The sequence below is a fragment of the Poecilia formosa genome, unplaced genomic scaffold (assembly GCF_000485575.1).
Source record: "Poecilia formosa unplaced genomic scaffold, Poecilia_formosa-5.1.2 Scaffold67, whole genome shotgun sequence".
Taxonomy (NCBI): domain Eukaryota; kingdom Metazoa; phylum Chordata; class Actinopteri; order Cyprinodontiformes; family Poeciliidae; genus Poecilia; species Poecilia formosa.
In genome coordinates, this window is record NW_006800006.1 from 1,838,536 (window position 1) to 1,861,819 (window position 23,284).

At 39.2% G+C, this 23,284-nt stretch overlaps 2 protein-coding genes across 4 annotated transcripts; one reads left to right on the plus strand and one right to left on the minus strand.

Annotated features, from left to right (window-relative positions):
- The first annotated feature begins 138 nt into the window (after positions 1 to 138).
- On the plus strand, positions 139 to 15,285 carry fggy (FGGY carbohydrate kinase domain containing). Of its 3 annotated transcripts, none has more exons than XM_016672894.1 (17): positions 202 to 403; positions 491 to 935; positions 1,235 to 1,465; positions 2,689 to 2,800; positions 2,986 to 3,137; positions 3,335 to 3,423; positions 4,731 to 4,846; positions 4,949 to 5,077; positions 7,870 to 7,973; positions 8,088 to 8,195; positions 8,729 to 8,790; positions 10,213 to 10,375; positions 10,571 to 10,645; positions 10,743 to 10,863; positions 12,243 to 12,337; positions 13,532 to 13,593; positions 15,034 to 15,285. In XM_016672894.1, exons 3-17 carry the CDS (start codon positions 1,283 to 1,285, stop codon positions 15,113 to 15,115), a joined length of 1,653 nt encoding a protein of 550 aa, XP_016528380.1. In that variant the 5' UTR covers positions 202 to 403; positions 491 to 935; positions 1,235 to 1,282; the 3' UTR covers positions 15,116 to 15,285. The 3 variants fall into 3 exon arrangements, with proteins under 3 accessions (XP_016528381.1, XP_016528380.1, XP_007555026.1); XM_007554964.2 differs by having other exon boundaries at positions 491 to 869; XM_016672895.1 differs by lacking the exon at positions 12,243 to 12,337 and having other exon boundaries at positions 139 to 403; positions 491 to 1,465; positions 15,034 to 15,121.
- A 2,197-nt stretch (positions 15,286 to 17,482) lies between these two features.
- On the minus strand, positions 17,483 to 22,426 carry LOC103140036 (peroxiredoxin-6-like). The gene is made up of 5 exons (XM_007554962.2): positions 22,115 to 22,426; positions 20,258 to 20,414; positions 18,711 to 18,860; positions 18,416 to 18,562; positions 17,483 to 17,802 (listed from the first exon to the last, which is right to left on the minus strand). Exons 1-5 carry the CDS (start codon positions 22,204 to 22,206, stop codon positions 17,617 to 17,619), a joined length of 732 nt encoding a protein of 243 aa, XP_007555024.1. The 5' UTR covers positions 22,207 to 22,426; the 3' UTR covers positions 17,483 to 17,616.
- Between the last annotated feature and the right edge of the window lie 858 nt (positions 22,427 to 23,284).

A 23,284-nucleotide genomic window follows, 5' to 3' on the forward strand; every position in this document is an offset into this window, starting at 1 on the left:
TGTTTTTTTATTTAAAACAAGAATTGGATTCAGTAAGATTTTCTTACATAGTCATTACTAAACAACAAACTTGATGTTTATTTTGTTTTTACTTCAGTCTGGGTGTCAAAATCAAATCAATAATAGTTAACATTATCACTGTGCTGCATTATTTTCAATATCACTATCCCATGGCGATTGTCTCACAGAGAGTAGTGATGTACTCTGTAAAATTATATCTGTCAAACATTTGGCAAATCTAAGGAAAACTTTGAAAGAACGTCATGAAACCTGAACAATCAATACTCAGAGACAAGTTTAAAGCTATTACAAGAGGGTAAGCTGAAGCAGAATTTGAAGATATTTGTTTTAAAAACTTGCTGAAAATAAACCGTATTTCGCTGAATATTTAGTTCTCATGCTGGTTTTGTTGAATCTGTGTCGTGGTTTGGACCACATTATCATAAGGTAAGTGATTATTTTGAATCTTGGCCTCGACTGTCTGAAAAAGCCCAGGCTTCTGAACTGTGTGCTTCCAAAATGTAATGGTCGTAGCTTTATACACAAAGCTCAACATGTGTTTTGTAGAGCTGAAGTTTTAATCAGTTCGAAATTTTGTTAAAGGCGCCCCAATGATATTCAAGGGACCCCGATATTTGTAAAATATGATACATAAGTAAATAACTTATTTCTCCAATGTAATTTTTTTAGGTAACCTATCATTAGAATTAAAGTGTTTTATTACCATGTTATAGTCTTTCTAATCCTAACAGCGTGGCTAGGGTCTCCAGAGTTTGTTTTGCTTCGGCAAGAAAAATGCGACTGTTATCCTTTTTGGCCGCTTTCGCGTTCCGTCTTAGCCCACTGTCCGGTACATATCAAAGTTCATGGTAAGAAATTTGTACGTGATTGAACGCTGTTTTCTCGCTCTCTCTACCGTGAAATAAGATTTTAGAGTAAACACTCTGTGTGTTTGAGTTTGATAGCAAATGCGTTATTGGTTGTTGTTGTTGTTTTTCGTTTTTTTTTTAATGCACGTGGTATTCAAAATACAATCTGCGCTTTTGATTGGTGTAAATCTGCAGCTGTTATTAAAACTGAGGACACAAGTGTCCTTAATGATAACTGCGTATAAGGCTGCGAGATATAGTTTTAGTCTTTCTGTATTCATGAATGAATAAAGGAATTGAAAGAAGAATAATAATGAGATGAGTCATTCACTCACTCTGGTGTCAACATTTTATTTATTCAACAGTGCGCCCAGGTTGATTCTTGACCGGAGGATCCTCAGCGGCTACTCCTCATGGCGGAAGTCTATTATGTTGGGGTTGATGTGGGTACTGCCAGTGTGAGGGCTGCCCTGGTGACAAGACAGGGGCTCCTGAAGACCACCGCAGAGGAACCCATCACCATCTGGAAGCCCCAGCCGGAGCACTACGTCCAGTCCTCCACAGAGATATGGCAGAAATGCTGCTCAGTGGTCAAGGTAGGAAGATCTCGGTGCAAGAGATGGTAAATAAAAAATGCAATTGGTACCAAAGGACTCGATTGTAAATGAGTTCTTTGATAATCGCTTCATCAAACTGTTCAGATCCCATAGGCGTACGTAGCATTATAAAAGTAAGTTATTTCAAAACCTTTTTTCATCTTTAACGTGACATACATCCTGTACAACTGAAATATAAATATGTACCTCCAGCTCACACCTGTTATCATAATTTGCAGAGGTTACAAAGATTAAAACTTTACACATTGTTGTAAGGTATCAGTCAGGATAAGGCTGTACAGTCCAATTTAATCAATTACAATGAGGCTCGTTTGTCAGATTAAAAGTACTTTTGAAAAACAATCTTTTAGCAGATACTACCCATATGTTTCATTAAGTCCACATTTTTGTATTTGAAGTGTTATTTCTTTTTTTTATTTCAAACCTAAATGTTGTATTTAGGTTTCAGAAAACACAGGACTCTCAGCATGTGTTTAATGGAATGGAATGAGAATAAGTGTCAAAGAAATGAAGAAAAAGGCAAAGAAAGCCAAGAAACCAACTGAAATCTATCTGTATTTAGAAAGCATTCCCACTGCTGTGTTGTTTTTTTTAGCTAACACCATTTGCCTTACTTAATCTGTCTGCTTAGCCATCTTTCTTTACATTTTGCTGTTTCCCTCATTTGTTCATTGTCTTATTTTACTGCTCATGATTAGGTTGTGTCTTACCAAATTTCCTGTATTAAAATTTTTTCACATGTAGCTTTTTTGTGTGATTTAATCTAACGTTTACTCATTTTAGCTAGCAGTTTAGCTAGCTAAAATGAGTAAATTAGGCTATCAGTTATTTTTGTCAAAGCAGTGTGGCTACAGCTTATTTGTTCAGAGCGTATTTATTAGCGATTTAAGCTAGTTTTTACATTTTAACATCTCTATTATGAGACGACAACAGGTGTATAAATGGAAGACACGCATCCTGGATTATGTGGTGTAAAAGCAAGCTGTACATCTTCTATAGTTAAAATTCACCTGGTTAAGAGGTCAAAAATATTATCTCAATATCCTTTAGAGTTGCTAATTTTTTGAGAAGTGTAATAGATTATTTTAAGTTGGAACATTCTGTGACAATCCAACACTTGATCACACATTTGTTCCTTACTTTAGCGATATTCGGTGGCCAGTGGTGTGGTTATATACCATTTTGGCTCTGTTTTGTTGCAGAAAGTGATCAGAGAGGTGCAGAGTGACCAGGTCCGGGGCGTCGGCTTTGATGCCACCTGCTCTCTTGTAGTTTTGGATGAAAGCTTCCAGCCTGTGCCAGTCACTCAGGATGGTGAGCATCACGTTAGTTAGCTTCCTGTCATCTTCAACCTTTAGCCTGGCGATTGTCTTGAACCCATTCACCAACTAAAGTCATGTTTCTTCCCTCCTAGCTGATTTCAGATGAACAAAATGCGGTGTCTGTAAAACCCGATGCTTTCTCCTGATTTTTATTGTTTGTTTTTTTTTCTTATTTAGGCGACCCGCAGAAGAACGTGGTGATGTGGATGGACCATCGCGCTGCGGAGCAGGCGGATCGGATAACAAACACCGGACACAGGGTCCTGAACAGGGTGGGAGGGGTCATGTCGCAGGAGATGCAACCTCCGAAGCTCCTCTGGCTGAAAGAGGTGAGGAAGGTCACCACCTCTTCCTCTGCGCTCTGTGTGTGTTTTTTGTTTTTCTTTTAAACCAGCTGGTTATCATATATACTTTTGAACAATCCACCAGCTTCCATCTGTTTGGTGGTGTTAAGTTTGCCTGACGTGTGCTCATCTACAGTTTGAGTCAGCCGTGTAGCTACAGATTCTCGTTGCCTCTTTGTCAGAATCTAAAGGACAGCTGCTGGAACAAAGCCGCTCACTTCTTTGACCTGCCGGACTTCCTGTCTTGGAAAGCTACGGGCTCCACAACGAGGTCAGCTCCCTCGGCTTGGTCTTTTTTTGTGGATAGGAAGGATTTATATTATTCACACACAAAAGTACGCAAACCTCTTCAACTTTTTACACGTTTTGTCACGTTACATTCAGACGTTTTGCTTTGTTTTACTGGGGTTTTACATGAAAAGATCAACACAAAGTAATTGAAAAGTGGAAGGGAAAAAAACAACCTGGCATTTCTGCCCGTTCTTCTTTGACATCTGTACAGCTTATGTTTAATTTAACCCCTTAACTGTCATGATGACATAGGTGTCCTGATGGACCCGTTGACCTACATGTAAATATTTCGAGGGCTTTAAAGTCTTTCCACAAATTTTCAATTGGTTTTGAGTATTTACTTATTTCTTTCGAGATTCGACTCCAAGTTCTATCCCTGCTGAAGAAAAGCAATGCCCATTGCATGATTCTGCCAGTACCATGCTTCACTATGTGAGTTTATTGCCACACTTAGCATTTTACAAACAGGCCAGGAAGTTCAGATCAGGTCTCATGAGAAGAGAGCGTGCTGTGTCCGCCACACGGCTGGTGGCAAACGTTTCTTTCAACCGTTACTTTTAATCTCGATGCTCCGTGAAGAAGTTCAGATTTGTGGAGTTCTTGAGTAGTAATTCATTTATCCACTAAACTCCAGCCTGTGTATGTCTGCAGTTCCTCCGGTAACCCTTTGGCAGAAAATCTTAAGTATTTTTAGCCTAGTTTTTAGTGCAAATGTCTTGGATGCACTTGAAATAAGATAGCTGTTCAGAAAAATATAGGGTTATTTTACTTATAACAAGACATTTTTCTCAAAAGTGAAATAATTTGCCAGCAGAGCAATTACTTTTTCATCAATGTTGAGGAATTATTGACTCTAAACGAGCTGCTATTTCTTGCTGAAAAGCTACTTCTAAGTTAATTGTCTTATGAACTTAAAACTAGACCAAAATGGTAAGAGTTTAAGATTTTGCAGTGAAACTGAAATACACAGGTGGGGATCATGGTTATAATGTAGCAAAAATATGCAAAAGTTCAAGAAGAATTAATACTTTCGCTAGGCCCTGTTTTTAATCTTACTGTGTTAGATACCAAACTGCATGTTTTGTTTTTTGTTTTGGGAACACCAACCTAATTTCTCGGAGTAAAAACAGAGCAGCAGGACAGATTTAAAAAGTTATCTATGTCTTTTTTGTTGTCAGATTGTTTCGGACCTTGTGTTCTGAAGAGAACAGGAGATAACCGGAGAGATATTAAAATTCACCCAATATGCAATGTAATCTGGTGTTATTCTCCCCCGCTGTCCCTCAGGTCTTTATGTACTCTAGTGTGTAAGTGGACATACTGTCCTTCCGCTGGCTGGGATTCCAGCTTTTGGACCATCGTTGGACTGGAGGATCTTCTGGAAAATAATTTCTCCAAAATAGGCAAATACATTTTTTTTTTCTTTAAACAAATCTCACCCGTCTCACAAGTATTTGCTTCATTTTGATTGTCGTCTTCTACCATTGTAATGATTTTCCATCCAGGCAGTGAGACGTGTCCTCCAGGAAGTCCTCTGGCAGGAGGCCTGACCCCGCAGGCCGCAGCAGATCTGGGTCTGAACCCAGGAACAGCAGTCGGCGCTTCACTCATTGATGCTCATGCCGGAGGCTTAGGTAGCACACACAGCGGAGACAAAAAGGAAACAAAAGTCGTGTCCAAACTGAAGCCACTTATTTTAACCGTACCAGCTCACTGAGGCTTCTCAAAAAAAAAAAAAAAAAAAAAAGAAAACTTACAAAAAAAACCCATCATCCTCCACGAAGCAAGAATCCAACTCTGGAAAAATACTTGTTTCTCGTTGTAAACTTCCAGGACAGGTTTCTGCAGGCGTGGAGTGCAGTGTTTGTTTATTATCCGAACCCGTTTGGCCAAAAAGCACAGAGGACCTGCAGGGGCAGAAGGTGGAAAACTACCTTTACTGAGTCACGTGTCTGCAGAGCGAGCGCAAAGAGAACGCAAACAGGAGCGTATGTTGGGACAGGAGCAAGAGCCTCACTAAGTTAAAGACATTTTTATGGGTTTGCAGCCTCAAAAGTCCTACAGAATGAAATCAGTGCATTATGAATCAGTCAATCAAGTTTATTTATGTAGAACATTTCAGCAACATGGCAGTTCAAAGTGTGTTACATCATAAAAACGCAAAAAAAATAAAAAAATAAAAGTCAGAAACAGGTGGTTCGAGTACCAGAACCTGTACTCAAGTAAGAGTAGCAGTACTTCGACATATTTTTACTGAAATAAGAGTAAAAAGTAGCCGTCCAAGAAATGACTGAAGTGAGAGTAAAAAGTATTTGGTAAAAAGTCTACTCAAGTACAGAGTAACTGATCAAATGATTAATCATTTAATATTAACATCATCTCTTCTATATTTCTATATTATATAAAGTTAAGTGGAAATTTTGATACTTTAAGGGACAAGAATGACAATAATTCAAATAATTAACAAAAAAACCAAAGAAAATCAGGCAAAATAAGATTTTTCCAAATTAGTTTCTTTCAGTAAAACAAAAGAAAAAAAACTTATGAAACTTCAACAAAAACTGCAGGTCTTTCTGTCTGTGTGTCTGGTGAGGTTTTGGTTAAAACATGTTCGTTTTTCATTCAGCTGGGAGAAAATCCTGAAATTTTACTCGGGTAACAGTATTATTAATTTCTTTTTATTTCTCTTTCTCACTGTTTACGTTTTAATGATATAAAGCCCCCCGGAAAATGTCCCAGTTAAAAGACGTTTAATTAAAGTCCTGCGGGGTTTAGAGTCTCAGTTCACGCCGTTTCAACTAAAAACCTAGAGGTTGGAGTCCTTGTCAAACGGTGTTTTTGACTAAAGTCCCAGAGGGTTAGAGCCCCAGTTAAACGACATTTAACTGAGGTCCTCAAAGGGGTGCAGGTTTTAATGTTTTTATCTTTTTTAAATCTTTTTCAAAATGTCTTTCTCTTTCTCACTGTTTCGGTGATTTTAATGTTTTCATCTTTTAAAAAAAAAGAAGAAAAAAAAAAGGCGTTTTGACTAAAGTCCAAAGGGTTGGAGTCCCAGTTGACGGCGTCTCAACTAAAGTTCTACAGCTTTTTATTTCTCTTTCTCACTGTTTACGTTTTAATTATGTTTTTTAAATCTTTTTCTCACATGCTGTTTTTATTTTAATTATGTAAAGCACTTTGAAATGCCTTGCTGCTGAAATGTGCTATACAAATAAAATTTGATTGATTGATAGAGTTGCTTCATATTACATTAAATTACTCAAGTAAAAGCAAAACGTACAGCCTTCGGGTTGGGAGGAGAGAAGCGCCTGTGCAGCTCCTGGAATCCCAACCATCTGGTTTGGCTGTGAGAGCTACACCCGCTCGTGAACCCTACCCTTTGACCCTCGGTCGGGACCTCTGCCAGCCGCATATTGTTGCATCGGTCAGGGGTCGAATCGCTCCGAACCGAAGTTTGTTGTTCCTGCCAGTATACACGCAGGCGAGGACTCTTCCTATAAAACACAAACCAGCTCTGCAAACATTATTGGAGCAGTCGGTGTCATCGCTGAATCCCACTTGAAGGCTGAGGAGCTGATTTAATGCTCCACTTCTGCATGTAGATTATATTATCCCCTCACCTCAATGAGGTTCACTGCACTGAACCCCATTGAAAACCTCCTAGTTATTCCACCAAATGTTGATTTCTGAACTCTCCCCGAGTTAAAACATTGGTATTTTTGTTTATAAATGAACATGAACCTGTTTTCTTTGCATTATTAGAAGTATTTGTCATTATTTTGACCATTTCTCATTTTCTGCAAATAAGCACTAAATCTTTGCTTGGAATTTCAAAGACATGTCAGTAGTTCATAGAATAAAAGAACAATGTTCGTTTTACTCAAACATATTCCTATAAAAAGTAAAATCAGAGAAAATGATCGTTTTGTGGTGGTCTCTTAAATTTTTCCAGAGTTGTTTCTTTATTCTTGTTTTGTTTTTTAGAAATTATTATTTTTATTTATTTGTTCAAAATGAACATATTCATATTCAATACTAAATTTGACACCGAAGCCGTGTCACCTGCCACGAAAGTCGAAAGCTGCCACTCCTGAGCCGTGGCAGCTGACACCATTAGTGCCTCTACAGCTGCCTCTGCCTCAGTTTGAGCTCGCTGCCTCTCAGTAGTGGAGAGAAAACGTGGAAACTTCTGAGTTGCAAAAGTTGAACATTTTTGACTTTTCCAATTCAGAAATTTCATTGTTTTTTTTCTAGCAATTTTCTAACAATCTCAAAATTTGAGGGGTTTTTTCCTAGAAAATGTTTGACTTTTGGAACTCAGAAATTTCCACATTTTTTTCTAAAAAAAAATTTCAACGGGAATGTACTCCTTATTTTTAAAATCTTCCATCTCAATGACTCCGATACGGCGTCTTACTCCTCCCAGGTGTCGTAGGCGCTGATGTGCAAGGCTTCGATTTACCCTGCGAGGGTTGGCCAATCACGTCGCGCATGGCGATGATCTGTGGGACATCCACTTGTCACATGGCGGTCAGTGGATTTTAGGGATGCATGACTTTCTCTCATCAATTGCTTTGTTTTTTTAACTTCTTTTTTTGTTTTGTTTTTTTTGCATAATCACTCATGTATGTCGTTTCTGAGCAGATCAGTGAGCAGCCTCGGATTGTGCCTGGAGTGTGGGGACCCTACCTGTCCGCCATGGTGCCAGACCTGTGGCTTAACGAGGGAGGACAGAGTGCCACAGGAAGGCTGGTCAGACGCCCTGCCACAGTCACCTTTTCACACATGTGGACATATTCATATACAGTTTTAACCATCCTGGGGAGACTGAAGCAATATGAGTTCCTGATTTTGAAACTGAAAAACAGACCCTTTCTAATAGGATTGTGCGATATGGATTAAACCATAATATCCAGGGTTTCCCTCCCAATGTATTATAAGCCTTGTTGTTTTTGTTTAAAAAAAAACATTAACCTTCAATCAAATCCCCTTCCTTGAGGTAAATAACACTATAGCCATTATTATGTTCATGTTTCTTTTGAAAGAATTAAATATTTTTCCGATTGTCCATTGTTTTTCATAGGATGTGCAGATATATAGTCTAAAGTAGCGACCTAAAACTAAAAGCAAACACCACAATCTATTGACTTCCTGCACTCATTCACTAGAAAAAAACCCATCCACTTCTGTTGTAACTCATTCATTACTCAGCTAGCCTGTTTCTCACGTCCTTGTGAGCCTTCTTGTTATCAGCTGCTTCTCCATTATCCCTCTCCTCCCTGCAGGTCGACCACATTGTGAAGGGCCACGCTGCTTACGCCGAGCTACAGGAACAGGTTAACCAGAGGTCAGCTCACAGCGATTCAGTTGGTTTTTCTTGCTTCTACACACACAGCTGACTGAAGGAGGCGCTGTCCTGCTGACTGCTAATGTGGTGGATTCTGTGTGACTGGGTTAACACAGAGATTAAAACCCGAGTCCATCCCATTCTGCTTCCACAAGTTGTAAGAAGAAAAGTGGCTGTGTGTCTGCCTCTTTAAAATTTGCCTTTGTTTTTGTTAAAAAGACAACAACAGAACAGCTCAGGTTTGCATCTGATGGGACCAAAGTGGAGTTATTGGGCAATGACGACCAGCATCATGTTTTCAGGCCCCAACTAACGATTATTTTAGTAGTCGATTATTTTATTCTGACGATTAATCGATTAATTGGATGGGAAAACTTTTTTTTTTTTTTTTTGCATGTTCTCCAGATTTTTAATTTAACCATTGAAGCCATCGTTACACAATAGATGCACAATAAAAGATGCAAATACATCTTTTATAATCACAGTTTAATTCCTTTTTTAAGTAAACTAAACATTTTACAGACTAAAATGGAATAACACAGGACTCCTTTAGTGAACGATTAATCATTTGTAGCAACAATTAATCATTTTTTAGCAGCTAAAATATACTTCTAACATCAATACGGTGTAGAGCTAATCTGATAATTTATTGAAATAAATTAATAATTGATAGCTTAACATGAGAATTTGAAGCAGGTAAAACTAAAATTATGCTACTTGAGTATTTCTGAGTAGATGTTTTACAAACTGTTATTTTTGTCTTAAATTCAAGATGTATACATTTTTGGACAAATTTGGCTTAATAGCTGTTCTGAATGTGTTGTTCTCAAAGCAAATTTTCTCCTTTTTTTGTGTATGATCAAGTTAGCAATTAATCGATCACTAAATTATTTGATGATTAATTCAGTAATCGATTAATTGCAATTAATTGTTTCAGCCCCAACGTGTTCAGAGAAAACCAAACATATCACACCAAACACAGTGATGATGAATTAAAGTTAGATCATTCCCATTGCATGGTTGTTTTTCTCGTGTCTCTTTCTCTTTCTACTAAAGTCTGCTGCATTGGTCTCAACTAGGCCCTTTTATTGAAGGACAATTTTGTTTACAAAGGCTTCAGTTTCCATTTTATTTTCTGTTCTGGTTGTTTTGTTTTTTGTTTTGCGTATTTAAAATGTCTTCCAGTTCCAGTGTTAAATATTTGCTAGAAATTAAACTTTATTCCCATCGTACTACTTCAAAATGGCCTCAAAACGACAATGTTATCGTTTATTGCAATAACTTCTTGTACAGTTTATTGTCCAGCACAATTTATCGAGACAGGCCTGATCATGAACACTTTCTTTCCCCAATAAACCAAATATCGGGCTGACGTTAAAGTCCAGCAGGCGTCTTAAGAGTATTTTTTATTTCTCATTTCAGAGTTCCCTTCACAGGCGCCGACGTTTACTCGTATCTGAACAGCCACTTGGCTCAGATGGCCGGCTCACCACCTGATGTGGACCTGCTGGGATCCAGCATTCACGTGTGGCCGGATTTCCACGGCAACAGGTCGCCGCTCGCTGACCCCACTCTGAAGGGAATGGTGAGGCCTGGCGCCACACTCTCGGCACATGAAGCTCCTTTTTCTCCTCTGAACTTTAGGGTTAATATATTTTCTTCGAATGTGTCGTAAAACTCAACAAGTGAAATATTTTATGAAGTAGCAAGCTTTTTCTCAGATCTGGGTTCAATTGGTGATTCAGCCCTTCCTCTTCCTGTTCGCCTGACTGTGTTGCAGGTGATTGGTCTGCCTCTTTCCCAAACCGTGGATGACTTGGCCCGGCTGTATTTAGCTACGCTGCAGGCTCTCGCTGTAAGCCACGTGTTTATCACTCTTCCGGTGTCGGCTGTGTGCAAAACCGAAACGCTTACAAGGCGACCCTCTTCTTCTTCTTGGGTCTGACTTTCAGCTCGGGACGCGTCACATTCTGGAATCCATGAAAGAAGCAGGATATGACATCAGAACCCTCTTCCTGTGTGGCGGTTTGAGCAAAAACCTCCTGTTTGTACAGATCCAGGCTAGCGCTACAGGTACGTGGTGCGTTCAGGGTGACGTGTGGGAGTTACGCTGCGTTCCTCTTACCACGGCAGTGGGAACTCCGAAGTGGGTTTGATGTCAGACTCCAATTAACAGCTTTAGGAAGACGGAATTTCAATATGGAGACACCCATAAACATTTTTAAGTTTTACTTTCCATAAACAAACACCATTTTTATTTTATAGAGTTGAAGGCGCTACATGTGCGTCTCCTGAAATAAACATGTTTTCACCATCGTACGAAGAGCGGCCATATTGAAATTTGGCCTTACAAGTTGTAACTTGTGGTGGTCGGAGTTGCTCCTTCTTTCCCATTGGGAAAATTTATTTCAGAAGACGGTCCAGTAGATTTTTCTAAAAGGGAAGTTGGAATTTCCCAGTTCAGCTACTAGAACGCAGCGTTAGCTGACCAAGGAACAAAGAGGACTCATCAGGAGAGAATAGAAAACAGCTGAGAGGAAGCAAGAGATGGGGAACAGCTGGGATGAGGAGTAAGCTGACAGGCTGGTGGGAAGCTGAGACATAAACACAGCAGAGAATTCAAACTGTAGTTGTGGCGTTTAGTAATGTTTTTGTTGTGGTCATTTTATGTGACTATTTATAGTGATTGTAAACAGGGTATGTGTGGACATTGAATGTTGTAAGACTTTTCCTCTATATTATATCTATATTATTACAGATGGAAACTCGCTTAATCTAAATCCAGTGAAAAGCATCTTTTGTTAGTGTTTTTGCATGTTGTACCTGTCACGATGACACATTCTGCTGGACAACAAAATTGTCCCAGAACCGAATATTGTTGTTTTGAGAACATTTTCGAGTAATATAATAGTAATAGTGGCATAAAAATCCAAGCACATGTTCTCAAAGATCAATAAACTTTCAATTCTAATTAACATTTAAACACTGGAACTGGAAGAGATGTAGAAGATCCAAAATAAAGAAAGAAAACAACAGAAACAACAAATAAAATAAATAATGAAGTCCCTGTAAACAAAGTCAGCTTTCAAAAAAAGGATAGTTGAGACCAAAACACCAGACTGAAGACTTTTATCATTCAGTTTTTTGGTAAAAAGAGAGAGAGAAAAGAGACAAACGATAAATCAAGCAAATGAAAATGATTGAGTTTCTTTTAATTTATCATGCGATTAATTGATTTATTGTTTGTGAGAGGCCTACTTGTACCTGTTAAATAAACGAATAAACCCAAAGAGAAAACCACCCAAAACACAGATGGATGAATTAAAACACAAAGGGATAAACTAAAATGACAAGATCTAAGCAAATAAACTACAGAGAATAATCCAAGTTCAAACACCAAGAAAGTCTGGAGACAGGAAAGAACCGTTGCTAAGCGTCGTTTCTCTTCTCAGCACTTCCTGTGGTGTTGCCGGATCAGTCCGAGGCCGTTTTAGTGGGCGCAGCGGTTCTGGGCGCCTGTGCATCCCAGGACTATGGGACCATACAGGTACAGTCACACACACATCTGCTACACCACGTCTCCATTTTGGATTCATTCATGCTTACTGACTAACAGCAGCGTTTTGGCATTTTATATGCTTGAGGTTAGCTTTTAATCACTTTAGAACCTGGTGAAGTCCAGTGCTTTCATTTGTTATTCTAATTCATATCATTTTTTAAAACCACGTCATTAGACTTTGTTTGCCCATAAAAGTTGCATTACAAGATATTTCTTAGTTTGACTGACCTGGATTTCAGCAAATATTTTAAAATCGATACTCTGTTTAGTAAAAACAAAAAGTATGTGACTGGATGAGCTAGATTTCAAATTTCATGCTAATTAGCAAAACTGAGGTTTTACATTTAGTTTAATAATAATAATTTAGTGTGAAAATGACTTTCATTTCCTAATGTTGATGGATTTATTTAGCTTTTTTTCCCCACACAATTCTTCAAGTTCCTTGGTTTTCATAACTGGGTTACACTGAACAAGAATTAAAGCATAAAAAGTCATAAAAAGTGTATCTTTGTTGCATGGGTTGGACTACTTGTATAGTTTGATGGGTTTTTTATCCCAGGTGTCAATAATTCATACAGACCTCTTTTCTCAGTAGGTTTTAATGTGACACAAAGAGGTGCATGCTGGGTATTCACATAAAAGAGCTTAGAAAAGGACCTGGAAAGCATGCGGAGTAACTCGTTAAAAGGTATTGCTGAAATGTAACTCAGTGTCACCACCTGCTGGAGGGATACCAGCGCATAAAACTCCCCTGGGTTTTGCTGGCTGTATTCACGGAGCAGAGCCTGTTTGGTGCACAAAATATGGATTGAGATGTAAGACTTTAAATCTTTTTTCGGGACAAAGTTTCACAGCAACCTCGGAGCCATATAGACTAAAAATAAGGCGTTATTATTTGGACCAGGCGGCAGCTGTTAGCTTGTTTTCAGCCATAAATACATCAGACAGTTGTTGTGTCTGATCCCTCCCCTCAGCTGAAAGTGCTCCGCTGTCTGGATTTTGTAGGTTTAGGTAGGAGTGAGAGCCCTCCGTGCATTAATCATGAGCCGACGCAAACCAGAACCACAGCAGTCGGATTGTGTTTGTGAGACAAGTAGGTCACGGGCTGACGTGAAATTAAAACGCGTGTCTCTGTATGCCCGTTTATGGAGTGCTGTTTGTCTTTGCAATTTTGTGTCTCAGGAGGCCATGGAGAAAATGGCTAAAGTTGGGCGAGTCATTCAGCCAAACCAGGAGCTCAAGAGGTGAGGAAAACGACTTTCCAACCAGTACACAACGTCAACATCCTGTATTTTCTTGGAAATTTACACGGTAGTCAAATACAAAGTAGCAGATAAACTAAAGTGGATTTATAAATGATACATTTAACTGTTTTTACAAATACAGCACATCCTTCAACATTACATTCATGCATCTAACATGAAGGCCTTAAAATGTCTAACTGTATCTAAAAATTTAATTTGGCCCTAAATATTTTAATTTTTGTTTTGGTTGGATTATTTAATATTGTGTGTACTTGTTTTTTTTTCTCCTAAGAAAAAAAAAACTTCAGTCTAGCAGAAATTTGAGTCACGCACAGACATCTTGTATTCTGGCTCGAGGCAATTGAGGCTGACGTGACGTTAACATACTAGCTAGCTAACTTTTATGCGTCTTATCAGAAGTGCACGTTTATCGCCGGTTGATTGGACTACATTTGTTTTCTTCACTGTCTCACTTCTGTTGCCAACCCCATGCGAGGCTACGTGCATTCTAAAAACACGTGAAGTTTGGCACTACTTTTATTTTTTAAAGTATTTTTTCTGTCTTAAATGTCATTCAGTGTGGCATTAAGGTCTGCCAAGTCTTAAATTGATTTCCTGATACCTGTAGATACTCTTTTACAGCTCTACGTCTCAAATCTTTGTGAACCAATCTCAACTGGATTTGGGTCTGGGCTTTGACTGCGGTAATTTAACAGATGAATATAAGGGGGTGACGTTGTGGAGAAGATTCAACCACCCTTAGGGTCGAAAACAGCATCCCAAGCTAAGAAACATCTCGCTGTGAAATTTCATCAATAATCTACAAACGTAAAGCTGCCAAGTTATGGCCAGGCAAGGAGCAGCAGCTTGGATTTTGTATCAAGCCATGTAGGGTACGCAGTAATCATGTGACCTACATGCAAAACACTATTAGTAATCTAGGAATGGGTCAAAGTCCAATCCAGTTAATGAGGCGATAGTTTAAAATATATATTTACAAATGTTCTCGACCCAATTTGAAATTGGATTGGACTTTTCTTTGGAAAAAATGGGATTTTTTTTCACCCCCTTGCCCTCTCCTCTCCCCTGTAGCAAGTATTATTGTTTCAAAAACATTCAGTAAACTGTGTCAATTTTCTTGCCTCTTCATAATTAGCAAGACAGTTTATGTGGGTCTATCAAATAAAATCCCAATAAAAGTTGAAGAAGGTTTTGTGAGGCTCTGCATATATGATGCAAAATTTCTATGTAATTATTTATTAGTAACCTACAGTATATGCTTATTTAAAATAGATTATCAGTGCTTTCTTTTTTTTTTTTTTTTTGTTGGCTTTAATAAAACTGAATTCAGTTTAATTTTGGTTTAAAAAAATCTCAATTGATCAACGAACAAGATGCAATATTAACTTCGTAACACAGCTTTTGGTTTTCCTTTCACAGTTTCTATGACAGGAAGTACAAGGTGTTCCTGCAGCTGTTCTCCCACCAGAGGGAGTACCAGGCCCTCATGAAGCACCGATGAGACGAGCGAACACACTGGGGAAACTGCAGCAGATGTCTTAACCTCGCAGCTCTTCATTTCGCCTGAAGAAAACCCACATGCTGAAGGTTTTTCAAGTCGGTATCACGTCTTATATTTTGCTGCCATCAACTTTATGTGCATTCCTAATAAATTTTGCTAATTTTGAAATACTTCCGCGCTTACTTTTCATTGAAGTCGCAGCTGGGTCACTGGGTAATGTCCTTCATTTGGAGAGCGGCGTGTCCGCTCCAGATTCTCCTTCCTTCCTGTTCGGTTCGCCCCGGCTGTCCTCGCGCTCTGCTGTCAGGCTGCTGCCCGCGTTCCTAAGATCAAAGCTGCTCGCTGATGCCGCCGACTGACCCGGTGAGGAGGAACGCCAAATCCTACACAGCTGACTTAATGCGTCCAGCTTAATGCATCGAGCAGTTATAAGACCTGGAAGTTGGCGTCTGATAGGGAATGTGACGGGGCTTTTCTAAGGCCAAAGTAAGTGGAGGAAAAAGTATATATATATTTTTTTTTAAAAAAGGGTGTGGTTAATTGTTTAATTACAGCAGAATTATTCATAATTGTAGACAAAAACTATGAAATTTCTGGAGTCTGTTTGTGGCCTTCAACCTTTTGTCGCTATGTGTTTGGTTTCACCCGAGTGGTGATGACTTTAGTTCGTCATTGTCGTTTATCGCTACCCCATGGCAAACCCATAGCTAGCAAGGTTAGCTACCGGTAATAGACTTACACGCCTCACATAAAGTCTGAGCAAGACAAATTTTTTTTTGCCTGACATGAAATTACCATTATATATATATATATATATAAACTACATAGACGTGGTTAGTTCTTTCATAATAAAATTTAAGACCTGTGGTTAGCGAATTTAATGACCACCTTGCATTTTTTTTTAAATGAATTTAGGTCCTTATTTTAGATGTATTCATTTAAAAACTTTTAAGGATGCAAGGACACCTTGAACTCTATTTATAAAGCACCTTTCAAATTTAAAACCCAGATAGTGCTTCACAGTAGTACAAAAGCCAAAGAGTTCACAATGCATAAAAAATATATCTGTTTTTAACTGCCTTTCAGAGGAGACCAGAAAGTCCACCCATCTCAAGTCCGAAGTCTGGAAGCCACTGGACAAATGGCTTCTTTTGTTTTCAACAAAAATAAATAAATGGGGCACAACCAGTTTGAGAGGTAGGAAAGACTCTTTACAATCACCCTAATGTTTAACTTCTTACACAGATTTGACATAAGTAAAGATTAAGGACTCCATAGATAGCCCAATAAAAAAAATCATAGTATTTATTTCCAGATTTAAAGGTTACTTTAAACCTAAATCTGCTAGTGTTATGCATAATTTTGGGATTCTTGTAAATGATTTTCATTCCTTGTTTTTATTTTAAGGAAAATCTGAAAAAAGATTTTCAAATTTTGTTGTTCGTACAGAAAAATAGTTCAAACCTCAGTCGGACAGAGACTCTCTGAACAGCAGTTTTCAAATCTTGCCACAGATTCTCAGTTGAATTTCTACCGGCTAATTTACGTTAGCCGGTAGAAATTATTTATTAAGGCTCCCTTGAAAAAGTGAATCACTGAAGAAAAAGCATCAGTTCAAACAGCTAAACCTGCTGAAGCTAAGCCAACCTGTAACAGTGACTAGAACCAAACATAATGAATCGGTGCATGTGCTTTTACATCAAGATCAGCTTCACAAAACTTTGTCACTCAGATTATTAATCAATAGCCCTGAATGAGAAGAAGAAGAAGTGAATCAATGGTAAACATCAGTCATTAACCCAGTTGGAAGCAGTTCTAAAATCTCATCTGTTTCACCACAGAGAAAAATATTTTATTTAATTTAAAGCTGCTAGCCGCCCTTTTTATTGAGCCAACACATCACGGTCAGTTTTCTATTAGTTTTCTGTTTAGTTTTAAATCGGTATTTAATCTTGCCTCCTAAAATCAAGCTTCCACAGTGTTGACCAGTTCCTCTGTTGACATCGCGTAAGGCGGCAAATCAGTTTGAGCTCATCTGTTTTTATTTTCTTTTTTATTATTTATTTATTCAATTACCCCCTTTGAGGTGTTTATTTGTATTCTACTGCAAAATGTAGGAGTGTAGGGATTTAAGGGGTCCAGCATGACCAGAGCGACTGCCAGCTCCCGCTTGCTGTCTGCGATGATGGGATGGGCAACTCGCAGCCCTCAGTCTCCTCACAGTTGTAAGACACATGGATGTTGTTTCTGAGGAGGACCAAGGTAGAACAGAATGGGCTGATTTTTATTATTATTCGTTATTTTATTATTAGTTCAGACTGGATGCAGTGCCACTGGCCTTTGAACATATACACACACAACAATGTGTAAGGTGAAAGCAAAATTTATTTTCTTTATTTGCTTATGTTAACTCATTACAAACAAGTTGTATAAGAGTAACTCTGCTTCTTACAATAAGATATATTGTATTCATCGCATTGATCTGCTCGAAAAGCCCGTTGTTACAGAGTCGTGGGTAATTCGGGTTCAGCCGGTGGCGGTTCACAGCCTTTCCTATCCTGTGGATCTGGAGTGTAGCGCAGGTACTTCCTCCCAGAAGGCAGCTCCTTGCTGAAGACGCCGATCGGGAACAAAGCGGCGGCCTCCTCCTCAGGCATGTTCGGAGGCACCATCACGCAGCCTCCCGGCTGGACAGAAGAAATGCAACATGTGGAATCAAGGTTTTTCTACTTTTTTTTTTCTACTACAACCTTTAAGTTATTTTCAGAGATTTTATGTGATGGAGCAACACAGATTAGCGCATGTAGCTCAAGTGGAAGGAAATGGTAAAAAAACTAAAAAAGTGTGGCATGCTTAGGTGTTTAATTCAGATATCCGCGAATAAAAATCTACATGCAAATCTACATACATGTTGGCGATAAGGTGGTAGCCAACAAACCACCATATGAAAACAGACATGCCAGATTATGCCCAAATTGAACATGTTTGTCTGTATTACCCTGATGAAACATGCTGTGGGGAGTGATCTCTAGAAGCTTAAAGCTACAGCAGACTCCAAAAATCTGCTGTTGTAATCTCATTAAATGCTGTTTTAAGCACCTTCCACAAAAAAGCAGACTGTATCAAGCACAAACGCAGGTCAGGTTTTCAGATTTAAACATTTTATTTCTCTCTTTTTCTCATTAATGCTGCACTTTGTGTTGGGTTATCACATAAAATCCCACTAAAATTCATAAGGTCCATTCTTATTGCTGTGCGCTGGGTTCCTGTTGAGGATTTTTTTCAAAAGGTACCACAAACCATCCACTCGGTGGGCGTGGCCACTTGTTTGTGAGCTGTGAGCTGGAGGCTGTCGACCACACGCAGGATCTCATCGAAGCTGCGTCCAGTGGTGTTGGGGTAAAGCAGGGACAGTTTCAGCGTTTTGTCAGGCCCAATAATAAAAACCTGGACAAAAGAGGGGAAATCAGAGTGGAAGGTTAAAGCGGGTCTCAAATCCTCAACTCAGGTCGCAGATTCAGGGTTTTCGAAGTGAACTGCAACTTCACTTCGAAAACCCTGACGTGGTTGAAAACAACGTGGTTGTGAAGCTCACGCAGCGAGCCGTGACCGGGATGCCGTTTTTGTCCTTCTCGACGGGGTCCAGCATGCCCAGAGCGACTGCCAGCTCCCGCTTGTTGTCTGCGATGATGGGATAGGGCAACTCACAGCCCTCAGTCTCCTCACAGTTGTAAGCCAGGATGTCCTAGTCAGAGAGGAGACACGCAGGGCCTTGATGAGTTATTTAAACCAAAGCAGCTGCCAAGACTACAGAGCTTACACATCCATTTATAACCAAAACCAGTGGTGGGCACTGCTAGCTAAAAAGTTAGTGGCACTAACCCTACAACCCTACTCATAAACATTAGTTCCATTAACACTAATATACTACACCAAGCGGAAGCTAATGCTAAAGCGCTACACTAACATGGTAGTGAAGCAAAACCAAATATTGAAAGGACACATTTTCAAGATGGTTTTATGAAAAAAAGGGTAACGTATGCAGATTTAGTTATTTCCAAACCACATTCTTTAAAAAGAAGAAGAAGGGCATAGTTGCATTGAACATTTTTGAGATGTCTTTGAAATGTTACATCAGTAATGCCTCAAGGCCAATTATTTTAGTCTCCAATATAAGTCAAGCATGGAATTTAATTGATTAAAAATTGAGACTTTATAATAAGCATTTATTTAAAATAACATTTTGTTATGTTACAACTCAAAGCTTTAAGAGTAGTAGATCAGTACAAAGTAGTGGTTTGCATGACCACAGAATTCTATGCTCTTTCTTCTTTGCAAAGCTCCTTAAAGTGAGTCATTCTGAAATAGACTTTGGTCTGGACTTTAACTAGGACCTACTAACAAATGAACATGTCTTGCTCTGAACCAGTGCTTCTCAAACTTTTTCAGGCTGAGAACCATTTAACCCATTTAACAAACTTACAGACCACCTGTCTTGAAGTTGCCCCTGCAGTAACACAACATATTAATATATGCAACTTGAAATAAAAGTATGAGTCTCTTAACACACTTATTGTTGTCTTTGTTCATCCTAATGAGAAGAGTCGTGCTGTTTTATAAATGTGACTGTCTACGACAAAACCACGTGTGGATTCTTAGCTTTGTTTTCTTCCAGCCCAACTTAAAATAAAATTATTTACAGATGCAGTTGGTCAGCGTGGGCGCACCACTGCTCACCGCCTCATCACTGCCATATTGCACTCAGCACCATAAACATTGCAGCCTCTGGTCAGGCACAAAACTAAATCTGCATGCCGGTGGCATGTAATAGTATTCTGAAAACAAAAGCTCTGCAACTAACTCCAAGAAACTGAAAAATATTCCCACAGACGTGAATTGCTCTGAACAAATAAGCAATCCTGGCATTGTTTTCTATCCACTGGTAACTTTAGATTTTTTTTTGAGTGACCCTGTCTGAAGCTACTTATCCATTATTATTTCCAATTACAATCCTTTGGTAAGCTATCTGTATGCGTCGTCGCACTTTGTGATCTCGTCATGGCAAGTACCGTTGTTGTTTGTGATTGTGACACGACAAGACGTAGGCAGTTTTGAGATCTTTCACGAGGCGCTGCGTATCACCTTGCTCCAGTTGCGGTGATCCTCCAGGCTGTCGACGGACAGAGCGATCAGCTTGACGTCGCGCTTGCTGAACTCGCCGCTCAGCCTGGCGACTCGACCCAGCTCCGTGGTGCACACAGGGGTGTAGTCTCTGGGATGCGAGAACAAGATACCCCACCTATAGAGAAGATGGACATTTTAGAGACCAGTAGGGTAGGGGGTTTAAGATGAGTTCTGAAATAGGTTGAAGTAGGAATGATAACAATCTGACATTTGAACGACAGGATGTGACCTGATTTTTGCTGCACTGTATATGATCAAGGAGCTACTTTTGTTGAGGTCAGGAACATGATCAATGAGGTCGAGGTTTCATACGCTTGACATGTTCTGTCGTCTCACTGATGAGCTAATTTTACACGTTGAGATAAATGATTGCTATTATTTCTGAAACACACCCTAATTATTTGTTACTGTCTGCACCAAGAGTTTTCTTTAGCAGACTCCACTCTTTTTGTTTCTGTGATGTTTTCGTTGTCTGCCTATGGTTTGGCAAAGAGGTGAAGAGACATTCAGTTTGCATCGGCCATGTTTCCAAATAGTGAGAGGAATGTGTAAGACATTTTACTGCTGTCAAAGCTTTCTTGTTCCTACTCCCCACTTGGATTTTTACAGTTTCTGGTAAGCTTTATTAAGCTGACGCATTAGGTATGTCATGCCAAACGTTAGCCATTGGGTATAAAATCAGACCCAATTGTTTGTAACTTAAGCGGAGCCCCCACCAATCGTTTCTCAATAGCCAAAGTTCAAACCCTCTGTACAGAGCCAAACGTAGAACGAGGAACTGGTTCCTAGGCCACCATTATCTCCAATACAAACTGTACAAGCCTTAGTTAGCATGTTGAATCGTTAAAGTTCACAAGAGAATAGGGAAAGACTAAATAAATGTATCGATTTTGGAGGGGCTGACATCACAAAATCTTTTTTATGGAACATGGAAGCCGTAAGAATGTTTCTACTATGACAAGATTACACCAAAATAGAAACTTTCAGCTATGATGTACATCTCAAATCAACCGTCAATCACAGAGGAGGAAAGGGGATGACTTCAGTTTAGGCTGCCAAAGCATCTGGAAACTTTGCACTCATTGAATTTATATGAAGCCTTCGGTATACCCAAAGTTTTCTAGAATCGAAAATGAGGCCATATGTCCAACAGATTTTGCTTGGCCCAAATTTAGGTCTAGGATAGCCGCTAATTGATATTGCCTCATAAATTTATAAAGCTGCGATCAAAAGCAAATGAGGGCAAATCCCAAACATGACACAAGAGACTGATAGGGTTACACAAAACTGAATTACTTAGTTGGTGAACGTGGAAGTTCTTTTAAACTTTGAAGCACTGATTGACTTAATTCTTCGCAAAAAGGTTCTACCTTCTGTTTTGCTACATAATTAAATGAGAGTGTGTGCTAAATGAAAGGGTTTTTGTTGATGAGTTATGTTGCTGACAGAAAAATAACAGGATGTGACCTGGTTTGCAGATGAATTTTTAATCTGATGACACAGGATTTTTTTCTTTCCCCATAGGTCAGCAATGTGATAGTGTGAAGCATCTTTGATATGACTCATACAAACCTGACATATTTCAGCTTATTGTTGCTGTTAATCTGATGTACAGAATTCAGTTGTATGTATAGTTTATCTGTCTCCACTGTTGAACAAGTATACCTCAGACGCACTCAAAGCAGAAATCAGAAAGCTGTTAACAGGAATCACACTTGGTAAAACTCCCCCACCCTTACTTGTTATGCTGACTGAATTATCATCAAACTACTGCAAAGCTTTCGCGCAGTCAATAATCAGCAGATCTTTACTTACGAATCACCAAAATATTCATGGAGTTTCACTGTCCCAGCAGTGGTCTCCACCTCGAAATTAGGAAGCTCGTCTCCGAGCAGCAGCCCCGGCATGTTGGATGTGGTCGTGGGTTGGCCTGCGAGAGACGGCTTTAAACAGAGAGAAAGCGGAAAGTTTTCTCTTAAATACGGTGCAAACAGCGAGGGGGTGGGGGCAGTAGGATGATGTGACCACAATGTTGTGTTCAAGTCACCAGAAACCACAAGCTGTTCAAAACACACTTAGTCTTTCTATCACTATGAGAAATGTTGAGTCTAACTAGGGCTGTATGCTGACATGTGAGATAATAATAATGAGCAAGATAAGCAAACTGAGCAAAGGTATTGTTAGTCTTTATAGGACACCATTTTGAACTACCTACTACAATCTGGCCAAGTCAAGTTGTACAGCACATTTCAGCAACAAGGCAGTTCAACAAAGATCAGAAGAAGAATTTTGTCATTGTCAGAAAGACAACAAAATTCCAGTTCCAGTATAACTTTCCAGTTCAAAGTGCTTTGCACCATAAAAACCCATTACAACAGCTAATTATGAAACAAGCAACAAACATTACATTGTGTCAAATGCCATCATCAAAATTATCAAGCGACATATACAACAAATATTTTGATCAATGTTCCGTTTACTGGGGTTCTGTGGTGGCGCAGGGACTGAGCACAACCCAGATACGGGTTGTATCTACGGGTTGAGCTACAAAGCCTTAGTCCTCGACACGGCCGCCGCAGGTTTGATCCCCGGCCTGGTGACTTTTGCTGCATGTCTTCTTCCCCTTTCTCTCATTACCCACTTTTCTGTCAATTCACTATCAAATAAAGGCCACTAGAGCCAATAAAACCTAAAAAAAAAAAGTTCCATTTGCTACTTATCAAATACAACTGTAAACAGGTGAGTTTATAGTCTAGATATACAGGAGCTTAGTGTTATGGCTGTTGTTTTTTTTTTAGTTTTCTGGAAGTTTGTTCCAGATTTGTGGTGCACAGAAGCTGAATGCTGCTTCTCCATATTTGATTCTGGTTCTGGGGATCCAGAGCAGACCAGAACCAGAAGACCCGGTCTGGGAGGGTGATACCACAACAGCAGATTATTAATGTATTGAGATGCTAAACCGGTCAGTGATTTATAAACTAACAA